The sequence below is a fragment of the Echinococcus granulosus genome (assembly GCF_000524195.1).
Source record: "Echinococcus granulosus chromosome Unknown EG_S00007, whole genome shotgun sequence".
Lineage (NCBI taxonomy): Eukaryota > Metazoa > Platyhelminthes > Cestoda > Cyclophyllidea > Taeniidae > Echinococcus > Echinococcus granulosus.
Genome location: NW_020170387.1, coordinates 793,763 through 807,588, shown reverse-complemented (window position 1 = coordinate 807,588; position 13,826 = coordinate 793,763). Strand labels below are relative to the sequence as shown.

At 39.9% G+C, this 13,826-nt stretch overlaps 2 protein-coding genes across 2 annotated transcripts; one reads left to right on the top strand and one right to left on the bottom strand. All coding sequences in view use genetic code 11, as the record gives it.

The window, feature by feature from the left end:
- Positions 1-144: 144 nt before the first annotated feature.
- On the bottom strand, positions 145-1,930 carry EGR_01794 (hypothetical protein; the record flags this gene model as incomplete). The annotated part of the gene is made up of 2 exons (XM_024491043.1): positions 145-344; positions 1,804-1,930. 2 exons carry the CDS (start codon positions 1,928-1,930, stop codon positions 145-147), a joined length of 327 nt encoding a protein of 108 aa, XP_024354499.1.
- Positions 1,931-8,699: 6,769 nt separating this feature from the next.
- On the top strand, positions 8,700-10,252 carry EGR_01793 (hypothetical protein; the record flags this gene model as incomplete). Its single annotated transcript, XM_024491042.1, has 3 exons — positions 8,700-8,829; positions 9,173-9,320; positions 10,156-10,252. The coding sequence occupies 3 exons, from the start codon at positions 8,700-8,702 to the stop codon at positions 10,250-10,252; spliced, it is 375 nt and encodes a 124-aa protein (XP_024354498.1).
- Positions 10,253-13,826: the final 3,574 nt, after the last annotated feature.

Genomic DNA, 13,826 nt, shown 5'->3' with positions numbered 1-13,826 from the left:
CATTTGAAAAAAACTTTCTGCATAGGTGGCAGAGTAATAAATGCATACCCAGTGATTACTTCCTTATGAGTGTATTTTAAAATAGTTCACTGCTTTTGTGTCATGGTAAATTGGTGCTTAAAAAGCCAAATTAAAATAAACTGACTAATTTCCATGCAGAATGAGAAAGCGAAAACTAGATGGACTCAAAAGTGGCTGAGGAAGTCGTTCTACATATGACTGTTCCATACCTTGTACTTTAGTCAGGAATGGTGAGGCGGCTGAATCTAATGAACTCGAACCATCATCATTGCACTTATGAAAACAATGATCAATCGGTGGAACTCGTATGGTTTTTTCTTTCGCTTTATTGGATGGAGAAAATAATTCAAGTAGGCGAGAAATGTAGTCTCACACAGCGATGTGCTCGTGGTGGGAATGCTCAGAAGTGATTTGTGCTCGACACACAAATTCGGGTCTTTGTAAACATTTATCATTCGCATGTTGATCTTGGTCTCAAACTCAGGTTTTTGCTCAAACTTCAGTCTACCTCGTCATTTGCACTCCCTCAATAGTTCCATCTACACGTTCAACTTACTTGTTTTTCGGCATTGCTGGGATAGTTATTCACAGTCCTTGCTTATTTTCCCAGTAGATCAAAACCTGCGGTAGGAGTAGTAAAGATGTGGGTGATCTTGGGATCCTTTAAAAATTATCAGAGGTAATGGGTATTGTTGTTCGTCCCATGTACACCTTTCGTGGCCTATGGCAAGATCTAATTGAACCGATCTTTCATAGAGGTTAGTGGTATACCTTAAATTCACATCGAATTACAATTGATTGCAGCCTTATTCAGGCCAAGGCATCTAGCGTCTTCTTTTCCTACATGACCCAATTGCTCATGCAACGGTTTGTGCCAGTGAACCGGGGACTACTAGGTGCTTTGGAGCCCCAACATCATTTTGGTACAATAAAGCTTTATCCTCTAGAGGTCGTTCGATCATCCCTGCCATATCCGTCTGGCTGCCATGTCCAATGAGATCATCTCTTTCGCTGTGGATTTGTGAGAGGATGCAAGGAACTTCTCGTACGCTAGAGTCGTGTCGGAGCCGGTACCTTGCGTAGCCATGGCAACACCGGCTTGTGCCGGGTCTGGTCTGCGAGAAAGTGCGTCTGAATCACCATGTGTATTCCTTCTTCTGTACTCCACTGTGAAATCGTACTATTGCAGTTCCTCGTACCAACGTGGCACCAAACGATCTGTCTTCTTCACTTTATGTGAGAATAGCGTGTAGTTCGCGTTGGGTTGCATTTTGTGTCGCATTGGTTTGTTAAGTTTATTGCTCTTTTAGGTGATGACGTGTTTCCTACCTTCGTTATCCGTCCACGGCTGCACCGGTAGCTTCGGTATTTAGTACGAATGGCGGAGCACTTGGTTAGAAATTCGTTAATGCTAGAGTCAGTGCAGAGCAGAGCATTCGCTTTAGTTCACTAAACACTTCTCTCCTTTGAAATTCTTGTCGCCTACTTTTCCGTTAGTTTAGGCAACGAGCTTACGATCTTAGCAAAATTCTTGACGAAACGCATGTAGTAACCTGCCAGGCCTGAGAAACCGCGAAGTTCAATCTGATTGGTTGGTATTGGCCAGGTCCTCACTTGCTTTGTGGAAGGGTCAGTAACTGCCATCCCATCTGACGAGACAGCCTATCCTACAAGTTGCCTGAGCATTGGAGGATTTGACTTTTAATTTTATTGTTAAACCTGCCTCTTGTAGGTGATTCAACGCTAATCTCAGATTGACGTTATGCTCTCGAATATCCCTACCGAAGCCAAGTATGTAATCTAAGCATATATTACAATATTTTGGGAATAACTGGATTTGTGGCGTTTGCAGAAGGGGTTGGAAAGTTGCAGCTGCATCACAGACCCCAAAGGGATTTTTGGGTTCCATAGGGCCCCTTTGGCTGTATGAAAGACGGCTTCTCTCCCTCCGTTTCTGCCATCTCTACTTGCCACTATCTTGACTTGAAGTCTAGCGTGGGGATCCACTTTGGACCGTGCAGGGGGTCTATCGAATTATTTATGCAGGATAGTGAGAAGGCATCCTTCCTTGTTACTGAGTTCAGTTTCTTCTAGTCGATGCACAGCCGGAGACTTCCGTACTTCTTCTTTGCTAGAGCAATCGGTGAGGCTCATGGTGATTTTGATGGCTTTACGACCTCGTCTCTGAGCATCTCACTGACAGGATGGTTTATTTCATCTGGCAGAGGAAGTAATATGTGTCCAAATGGCTGCCAGATCGATCTAGCTCCAAAGTTTAGCACACTGCAATGAGAGTGTATTTGTGAGCTCAACTAGTAAAGCGCGTAGTTCTTTCCTCTCATTGGCAGTGGTAAGGGTAAGCGAAGCGCAGAGTTCATCCAGTTTGTTCAAAGGCATAACTATGGCTTTGAGTAGGGCGTTGTAAATATCATCGACACTTTCTTTCGGTGACGAAAAGATTGACGTGGTTTTAAAGTCTTGGTGGGTGGAAAAGACGCTTGTTGCAGAATTCAGGACGGCTTTAGGACTATGTAAAAAATCGACACTCATGAGTCACGTCTCAGGCCAACTATGAACATACAATCAATTTAGCTATACAGGTTTCCTAGCCAACGTCTCTCCTTCTACTGGCATCGCCGTTCCTTCTGCTGAACGCGACCCGCTGGACAGTGAATCGATTCTATTTCGATAGAGCAAGGAAAGCCCTGGTATTTATCATTGATCTGACCACACCAGATTCGAAGCGGAAATTTCGTGAAGCTCTTTTTAATTTGCCTGAGGTTTACAAGAATGAATGAGAGCCATTTGGAAGTAATCAGGTTAAGGAAAAGGAGGGCTCACCAAACTCTGACGGGTAACGCAAAGATCCTCGCATTAAAAGGCATTGAGTTCAGTCGACTGTTGCGTTTGTTGTAGCTCGGAATCATCATCAGCCCTCTGGAGGAGGTTCTCGACCATAATGGGTGGGTGAACTCTGTGTCCAAACTAAACAATTATATATCTATCGACTGTTGTTGGATGTGAGGCATGAGAAGCTTCCTCTGCCAATTGTCACAGGTTATTCCCGTACTGCTCATCGCCTTCCCCACTTTTTTGCTCCTGATGGAAGAACTATGGCTAGTATCTGTTCTTCCTGATAGATGACCAGTTGAGCTAGGGAAACGCAGCACTCCCCAAACTCGGTATCCGAGGTTATTCCACTCTTTGCGGTGGCCAAGAATGGGTTCAAATGTTGGGGGTGGAATCGAAGGTTGAATCCAGCTTTTTCAAGCCAAATTTCAAAGTTCATGTCTTCCTTGAAAGGCGGAGGAAATATGGCGTTGCTGCCACCAGTATGGCGAATTCAGCGTATCTCTCTTTCGCCTTTACTTTCACACTCGAAACGAAATGATAGGTTAGCGGAGTCATCTTCTATCCCATAAGCGTCACGAAATTGTACAGGGAATCAGGAGTATATAAATTTGGATTCTGTTTCTTCCTCAGGATTCGATGGCATCTGCTTGGTCACAGGGTTCACGTATGCCAACCGCATGTCACCTGTAAGGTATATTTAGACAAACACGTATTACATGAAAGTACATAAAGGGCAATTCAACATTTTATCGTGATTTGTGGCAGGACCTTGATTAGGAAAAAGGTTGTCAACGAAGTTTAACCCCAAGACACTTGCTAGACGCTCTGTTTTGCACAAGTCTTTAGGAGGTATTCGGTAATAAGTAGAGTAAAAGATTCACAACTTTTGTATTTAATGGTGGACCTAAAGATTTATTACCAATGGTAGTTCTTTTATCAAACCCGTAAGTCATCCATGCAATAAAGTGAGTTTTTGTGAAGGAAGAAAGGGCGGGAAAGACAATTTTCCTTTTTACTATTCACAGAAGATCAAAGTGATCTCTAGTTTATGACTCCTGTCCGTCCTCTCAACCTCATCACAAGTGCTCTTTTCCACCCTCTCACCTCTTATTCTCGTCGCACTGTCCAAGGCAAAGTTTATACCAAACTCACGCAAATGGGCGAACACATCAGGTAGTGCTCGATGGATCACCCATTGGAGGAGGCTGTTTAATTGCCTTCGTGACTAGAAGAGTTCTTCTCACCATGTCCCTTCTTCCTCGTTTTTGTCTTCAACTTTTTCATCAATTTATTCTCCCGAAACTGTGATACGGCATCAGATGCAGATGCCTGTGTAGGGAATTAGTAGTGGACAGGTACACGATGTCCTCAGGAGCGCTAAACAGTGCCCTTAAAGGCCGAAGCATCTGGATGGCTGAGTAATTTGCTCCCATCAGCGTCATATGTATGCCTCGATGAGTTGAACTTCTTATGCCAAAAGTTTTGGTTAGCTTTGTGGTGCCGCTTATTAACTAGGTTTTACCCGTCCTTCTGTATCCTTTTACACAAGAGGGAAATATAGGCTACTGAGAATTGTTGCATCGTGTCTTAAAAATCCAACAATGTACTACGTCATTATGATTCATAACAATCTTATAAAGTGCAAATTACATTTTTAGAACAGCGGAATTAAGACTCTGAACAAAAGCACAAACTGGTACGTAAATTAGTAGAATTGGAATTAGCGATTGCATATGACAAACGAAATGTAACACTCATAAGTCAATGAGACTTCCTCTTCGTCAAAATAATTTGTATGCGGGTACGTCATTAAGTCTCACTTTTACATGGTATTTGAAACATGCGGTGTACGTGGTAGTCTTACAACACGTTCACTTCATGTGATTGAAGGGAACCAATAGGAGATGCCACTTTTAAAAAAAGTGATCGGACACGCGTCTGGGGAGTGTCAGTGTGCTTTCAACTAGAGAATAACTTTTACATCACTTGAACCGACTATTCTATTTTATGAGTGCTTTGTCAATCAAATCAAATTTCATCGATATGGCATTCTTATTCTGCAAGAAATCAGTGTGATTGAGTGGGTTTCCCTGAGGCTGTGACTGTACTACCGTTTATGACAATTCAGATCACTTATTTGATCCGATCATATCCACGCCATGGACCGATATGGGGTCAGGATGGATACAAAACTGTTGTCTTCTTATACGTGGTATTGCCATGACTACCTTCAGTAGTATTATATTCAAGTCCTCTGTAAAGGGACTTTTACTGAAATATCTGTTGATCAAATGGCTTCATCTCGTTCCATACAGATTTTGGTGCACAAACATGATGGTCCATGTGCACTCATCAGTCACGATAAGGAGGCTACTTATTCATGCAAAAGCCCTACCTCTTAGAAAGTGACCTGTTGGCATGCTACCTCCCAGTACTAGCTAATGATCTCTGAGGCTAGACCACAACATCGAACGATTCTTAAACCACATTCCTTTATTTATTATTTCAAAGCATGTTTTAACCTTAGAAAGTAAATGCAGATATGGGGGATTTTGCAACAATTTCAAACTGCACCAAAGTACAAACATTAGCTTCATTTTCATAACCATAGTAGAAAAGTGAAGCAAGTAAATGATAGGTCTTGATCTTTCATGTAAATTGACAAATAATGCCTATTACGGAGTGATTTTGTTTTAAACTGTCAGGCAGTGTTCTGATAAAATTTTGAACATGGGTAGATTATGTACCTTGCTGCTCAATTTGTTTGGTGAAAAAGAGTTTCGGATTGATGATTTGTGTGTTTGATTGCCTAAACTAACCCCGTACATCTTTCACATTTACAGTGTTCCAACTCACAGGGAATTCGTAGACGCTCGAAGATTGTTTTTCGATGAAATAAAAATGAAAGAAATAGCTGATGACTTACAGTCGTTGTACTTTGAGTCTCAAATGGATGCAGAACAATTCGGCTCAGTGTTAGCAGTCTTCGAAAAAAATAAACTTATTTTGGTGACATCAGGCGTACCCGTGGTAATGGACTGCAGGGCGCTATTTTGTGCCGCGTTCGAGTTCATTAAATTGGGCGCTCGCTTAGGTGCCCTGAGATATCAAGAGTGCAAACATCCATCCTCCGCATAATAATAGTGTAAATCAAAACTTTTTGTGGATTTATCATGACTTTAAAGTATAATTCCCTTCAAACAGGCGATTTCACCCTCCCCTTTAATGTCAGTGATGAGTGCTGAAACTCGACTTGATAGCAGTTGCAGAAACTAACGCTCAGATTTTCAAAAATTAAGAGAAATATACTATTTAACAATGAGTAATTCGGAAACTTATTCACAAAAATGATGTTTTTCCCGCGATTCTGTTGAATCAGTAAGTGCGATTCTCAGGTGAGGTCCACCTTGTTGTTACCCAAAATATACCCTAACATTTTGCTAAGATTTTGCTCTCCTAGCAGTAATTTATTTTTGCTTTTTGCTAACCGAAGGAGCTGTTTAGCTCATTGAAAATCGCTGTATTTGCATCAGACAGAGTTTCTTTATTGCTTGTCTCAAGTAGGCATTTTACTCAGTATGAATAAGCAAACTCCTCTCGAGTTTCCTTGTGAATACACCCCTAGAAAATCCATATTACTTCTAGAGTCCCTTCCTCCTTTGAAATAGTCTGAAGGAACCATCTGACGCAGAACTGGTACATGGTGACCTGCCCCGTTGACAGAGGTAACATTGTGTTGGTTTCGCGTACTTATCGCTATCAGTGTGAGAATGTGTCATGTGTGCGAAACCAGTTGACAGGGTGACCCTGTAACTTGATTACGCCTATCGTACTGCGCGGCTGTCTTAAATGATGTTAACTGTCATCAAGTTTATTTTTTAAACTGCTCCAATATTTTCACAGTCTATTTTCTCAGTTTACATTTGCTTGCGTAAATACTTCCGTAAACTTATAACCCGTACTGGTGGATTTACCTACTTAACAGATACTAAATGACCTGTGCAATGTAACTGTGATGATATGCTCTTTCGAAGAGAGGGAGTCAAACAATGGGAATAAATTAAATGCCTTCCGAGGCACGGAGACCGCTAGGTTAGTGTTTCAAGACATGAATCTCAAAAATTTAACTAAAATCCGGTTAAGGTTGTCGTGATTTTTCTAGTTCATGGAGTCATTGTGTTGGAGGCTAAATTAGGAAATATTTATTTTGCTTTATTAAGTAAATTACTGCATTTGCTCCAAAGTAGTGAGTTTAGAAGAATTCCTGACTTCGGAAAACTCTACACGTTGATACTAGAAGACTGATTGGCTCTTTTGTAAAAACAAACCTGTGGATAGTATAGCAATTTCTTACATTTATGACATATTTTCTGTGGCATGTTTCATTGTCAGTATATGGGCTACAATATTATGCATTAAATTCTCTTTTGCCTATGAAGTACTACATTTGGCTCAACTTAGACATTTTAACGTTGCATTTTTATTAAACAAAAAGCAGGTAAAATGACCAAAATAACTTGAGTACATGTAATCTCAACGTTCCAATTTATGATGCGAATGCGTTGCAAAATAATTTCAACGGTAGCGGTTTTTAGAAGCACAGTGTGAGTCTTTCATAAAACATGAACAGTTGCCAAAATATTGCGTTTCATTCTTCCATTACCACACTTAATGCTTCTCCTTAATATAAGATTTGAATTCAGAAGTTTCTCTCAGTAGGCTTAGAACAAATGGAGATAATGCGCTCCCATGAACACATGGCACAAAACACGTCTAACTTGCAGACATCGTGAACTATTCTTTGTACCCTTAAAAACTTCTAAATCTGTATGTCACCCATGTATTCAAAGTGAATTTCGAGTTTCTTACCATGTAGTTGCAACAAGGAGTTTTAAGCTAATGCAGTATAAAGATTGCAGAAGTTTGTCACATGAGCGTAACAGTCTGCACCGAAACCGATGTGATCCGAAACCCCCTTTTTCGAAACGTAATTTAACATAAGAATAACTGCCCATTTAATTACACGGTTCGTTCGTCTTTGTTAGGCGGCATGCCCTCAATCTTTCCGTACGGCAACGATAAACCCCTCTTGCTCTTCATGCTTCCTTACGTCTCTTTGGAATACTCGGTGCACCACATTCAAAAGTGATTATGTACGGTTTTAATAATTTAAGCATTTGGCTTCAGATTTGTGAATTTCTGCAAACCATGCGGAAAGTCTAGTGGGCCGGTACCTTTCAGCCATGAAAATGGTGGAGTCGATTTCAAAACAACGAAGAAGCCTGTACTTTAGATTTTGCCACATGTACTATTTACGTACATGGCGTGATCCCAAAAGCATAGACTAATCATATTTCAAGACAAAACTTTCCCTTTGAGCATTCTCAAGACTCGTGTTTGTGGTTTTGAGTCTTAGATGCTCGCTGACTTATTTCAAATGCAATGTTATCTACATTGGACACCAAATTTCAGGTTTACAGAGATAATTATATTCAAAGATGCTTTCTTCATCCGTTTGTTCAGTACTTATTGAAACCTTAGTCGCTTATCCTGTGACAACGAATGGAAGAGAAATATATCTGTGTGAATCTTACTAGATGTGAAAAGTAATCCAAGAACACTAATTGAATAGACTAAATTCTTGAATAACTTGCATAATTACGTGGACATCAACCAGTTTCACGCTTTGATCAGAGTAAACAGATTGAACAGGCCAAACTTGTTTACTTCCTGCTAATGACTGCCGTGGGTACATTACATACATACACGGAATCACGTGTACTTTCTAGCTGAGGCGATTGGATGCCCAAATTGGATAAATTGAGATGAACGGGAAGGGTATGCAAACGAAACCGCAATCAATGAAGTGTGCTCTTAGCCTTCCCCTAGTCTTGGCCCTCGTTGGATTCGCCTCGGCGTACACCTTCCTTGTGCCAGTTGAAAAATCCTGGAGGAGTAAGCACAATTTCGCAAGCATTTCCTAGTTTGGGTCTTAATTGTTTGCAGGTTAATGATATTTGGATGCTATGATTAAGATCGCAACAGCCGTTGTTGTAATTATGGGGCGTTTTCATTATAGCACCCATTTTACAAAATCGGCACTGCAAGAGCGTCTAACGTTTGCCCACAATTTCCTTGATCTGGCAATAATAGACGATGAGGATTTTGAGTATTTTGAAGAAATAAAGAGAAATAATGGGTTATCAGGTAGTATAATTTCACAAACGAACGCGTCAAATTCAGAAGCATAGTCGATTATCCTGTTTTTTTTCAGTCTATTATTTATGCCTCTTAATAGCTGGAAGACTGTATGTGTATTACGAAGGACGAAGGTATTATTTGACAGATGATCCTACAAAACGTCTCATCGTCTTTCTTGTAAACGACTGCATTGTTACCTTGAATCTCGAAAAGTCTAGACGTGAACGCTATCGTAATGGAGACGCGTAAGTAAACGTGTATAACTTGACATATGACATAATGTTGCTTCAGCATGCTTCACTCATCCGTGACCAACAGTTTTGCAGTCTACAACAGCGATAAATTATTCAAGATTTCCTTGTATAATGCTGCACAAATGTCTGCATGGTTTCATTTTTAAGAGGCTTGGGGGTATTGAATTAATATGTTTAAAACCATATCAAATCTCATGAGCAGATTCCGAAGAAGATCATGGCGCCAGAAAGTTATTAACATGAACTCAGTGGCATTTGTTGCAACGCCGTATTCGTTTCGTCATATCAGCACCAGATGAAACGGTTTAATTGAGCAGCCTCAATTAATTGGACCACTGATAATACATACAGCTTTCCTTTTCGTATTCACACATTATTTCAAACTGATCAATCATCGGTTTAGAAATAATCACAGATGCATTCACGCTTCCGTATGTACGGTGGAGGTCGTGTGGTATCACAAACGCTCCTCATGGTTATCGTTCTAATGTAAACGCAAATGGATTTTCGTGTTCCACTTTATTCATCAAATGCTTGAATCGTTACTTAATTGCTGTCCTTGTAACCCAGAAGACAGTAACTTCCAAGGGCTTTTACTCGAAATCCTGGCAACACACATATCCCCACACTAATCTTTAGGACAAATCAAAGATAGTCAATCATCAGAAAGCATTGTTGCTTCCTACTTGCATTTTAAGGCACACAGCATACTGTCATACCACACCATTTCGTCCATTACAAACTTTTTGATTACACAATCGAAGTACTTTTCCAACTACGCTTATTTCACCTCGTATGTTAAGTATTTCCTCTTTTTGCTTTACAGAATATGCAGAAACCAGTTTGAGCAGTATGGAGACGATGCTTGGAAAAGCTACGTTGATGAACGTCTCCGAAAGTATAGTAGATCTTACAAATCATAGGCTCTCCACCTGTTACTCCATTTATTCACTCCTAATTTACTTGGTTTATTTGATTTCTGAGGGTTAAATTGTAATGAGTCTACTTGACAATAAAGGAACAATATCCATTTTATCGAATGCACCTGCCGGTCAGTTCTATTATTCCAAGACGATTGCCTTGGAGTTTGTGATGTCTGCGACTCCTTGGAAATATTAATAGTATGGAAGGGAGCGTTGTTTAGCGGTCCTTAAGCGCCTTTTACCAATATCCAAGCAATAAATTTAATGTTAAATTGCCTCAGATGACGATATAGATTTTGCTTAGCAGCTGAGTCGTTTAGATAAGTACCAGTGACAACTGCCTAATCTTCATATTACTGCAGGCAGCTAGCTTCACTACGAAGTGGATTTCACTAATTGTGACTTCAATTTATTGTGGTTAAAAGCATTGAGAACTGTTTCAATCAATGTGCACTACTTTTTTACTCTAATCGAAACCTATTTTGTTTTACTCGCATAGATTAAGTGCATGTCTTCCCAGTGACGGAGTAGGTGTTAACTTTTAGAATGCTTAATGAGGGTTTGGGTCTTATCAATACCAACGGGAAATACGAAAGCAATAATAGTCCTTCATGTCTTGTGCTTTACAGTGCAATATTTTAGCCTGCTTTAAAGTAAAACATCACGAATGCCTCTAAAATGTCGCCAGAGGAGATATCGTGTAGTTACTTCTTTTTAACATTAGCAAAATTTTAGCATATTCATATCCACTACTATCTACAAACTTAGAATAAGATATTGTAACAATCCTCAAACTTTCAAATGTTACGATGCAAAAAACTGAAGCTCCTGCTACTTCAGTTGGTATTTTGATGCTGAAATTTATTGTATTTTTAACTTTATGTTATTTTTCTTGTACAATATCGAAAGGCTAGGTTTTACCAAATGAGAACCCAGTTTACTTAATGTCGGTCTGTGGCACACAACAAAGAAAATGCTATTGTGTGAATTGAGTTGTAGCTTTGAGAAGAATAAGAAGGGCCTAATTTTACCTATTAATTTCAGTTTTACCATAAATTTATCATCATAGACCAATATTTCAATCAGACAAAGAGAAGGAGGTGAACAATGCATAGTAGGAACCATGATTTTGTGACATGGCAACTTGGAGATGATAACTGCCTCTTCCCAGGCCTCACCTCCCACACACTTGTCACAGTCTGAGTACTCCATCTACGTCAGAACTTTGAAGACTACCTGGGGGAACCATCCAGTGGACGGGACCATTCATATAGGTTTACTACCATTGCTTTCGCTCTAATTGTTCTTTTGCCTCATTTTTCTCGTTTCTCCCGAACAAGAGCTAACAATGTTGGTAATAGTGCGACGCTCCTTTTATTTGCCTACTTTCATTTACAGAATGTTAGTAAAAAATTAAATTAAGCCATTTGCTTCGGTGAACGCCAATCGCTTCTATTAAGCAGCACGCAACATTTTCATTCCACGACGCTAATTACCGAATAGCAAAGGAAAATTTGATGGTAAACTCTCATGGAGTTATTAAATGTGGGATGAGCATATAAAACGGAGTTTTCAAGCTTTTCTAGAGTACGGCAAACTTTGCTAACTAGTTGCGTTATTTACCGTCATACTACATTTTTGTGCAACATAATTTATCACCATCATCACTTTCTCAAAAGGTAAACCTATTCCAATGAGTAATAGTTGCCGGCTAGTTTCTGATTTAAAGGTTATATATTTAGAGTAGCAGGTACGTATTTGCAAGGATTATTTAACTTTTCCAACCTATCGCTCTACACTGACCCCACGTCTCGAAATAACGGCAACATAGAGCTGTGCTGATCAAAATCAGTAAAGGGCGGGACCCCCATACGGCACACAGAGATATGGAATGGGCCCTAGTATACAGACCAATCGCTGTCGAAATCAACTTGCTGATCTCCTCTTTGCCCCATCACATTACACCATCTCAGTCTCTGCCGAGCATATGCCCATCAGAAAGGCCTTGATTTCTTCTTCTTATTCTGCCTAAGTGGAGGTCTAGGATATGTTGCGTGATCGTTAAACATTTCAAAGAATGCTTACTAACTCACTCGCTAGTACTAGCGGATATTATGACAACATACACTACATCTGTCTACAGAGTCAGCGCCAGCATTTTCAGTCCAATATATTTGGACTGAAATTCTCAAATTAAGTACAAATTTTACCACTTGTTGCACAATTTGCATTTATTGTCACTTCAGATATCAAAAGCAGCTGAATCAGGATTTGGATGTATCAATACGTAGGTTTCATACCCCTCCTCCATCACCTTAGGGCTTTACCAATTGGTTTCTTTGGAAGATTTAATGTCTGCTCTTTCAACATCTACTCATCCATCGAATACGTTCAAAGAGTTAGCAGATCAACCTGGCACAGTATATTAACGCCCCGACTGATGGGTGTGTGACATGACTACCGTCTGTTAACTAATGGCTTGCTTTCATTGTAGCATAAAATAATCAGAGCAACTTATATTTGGCTAGATGTCTAGCTTACCGAAACTATAGTATTGTGTTACCATTCGGTCTTACCAGCGTTCTTATTTCGAAGTTATGGTGGCGGTACAATATTCGGTGAGGAGTTTGCGACTTTAAACTTTGATGGGATGTGTTTTTAAGTTCAAAAAAATTAACATTCAATTATTCCTTACATAGCAGATCTAGCTTCCCCATAGGCGAGTGGACAAAGCGACAAAAAGTCACAAATATAGGTGACCAGTTATGCAGCATTAGACAGCTCTATTTAAATGCACTTATCTGCAGTGCATTGTTTACATAATTTCAAGGGGCAATAGACCTATCTGAAATGAACAATTCACTTTGTTTGAATGAAGCGACATGAGAGGGGCAAAAAACGGCAGATGTGAAAAACAGCTGTGTGCCATAATTACGCCCCATGTTGATGCATATAGTGCCACAACAGACAGGATTTGTGAACACGAATTCAACCACATCACCACCGAAATGACCACTATCTGAGCGTTCACACGATTCGATTTGAGGTCCTCATCGGCATACCAGTGTGAATTTGTTTAAGGTGAGGTCGCGAAAGGATGAAGCAAAGGGCACAATTAATCACTGCGTGACGGCGTCTCGGTTCCTTGGAAGGAGTCTGATGGAACGTGTTTGTAACCTACTTGACCACTTTGTAGCCTTTTTCTAGAATTATTTCGACCAAAATTAATTGGTCTGTGCGTGGATAGAAATATTTTACAAACAGAGTATTTCCACCAATACATGCTGCTATGTTATATAAGGATAACCTATTTTGGTTTTGTTTCGAAATTGGTTTAACACATGCATCATGCAGAAGACTAAATTAATTGATACAAAACAGCACTTTGTCAGAATTTGATAAGCTTTATTTAAACAAATTTTGCGTGTCTGTTCTTACATAACAGTTATTTGAGAAGACATAGTTAGGGTGATTTTTCCACCAAAATCTCGAGTCTCATTTAAATTCTACCTTCCTCTGGAAACAGAAATGGATTACACAACCGTGAATTACGAAGTATCATCAGTAAAGTCTG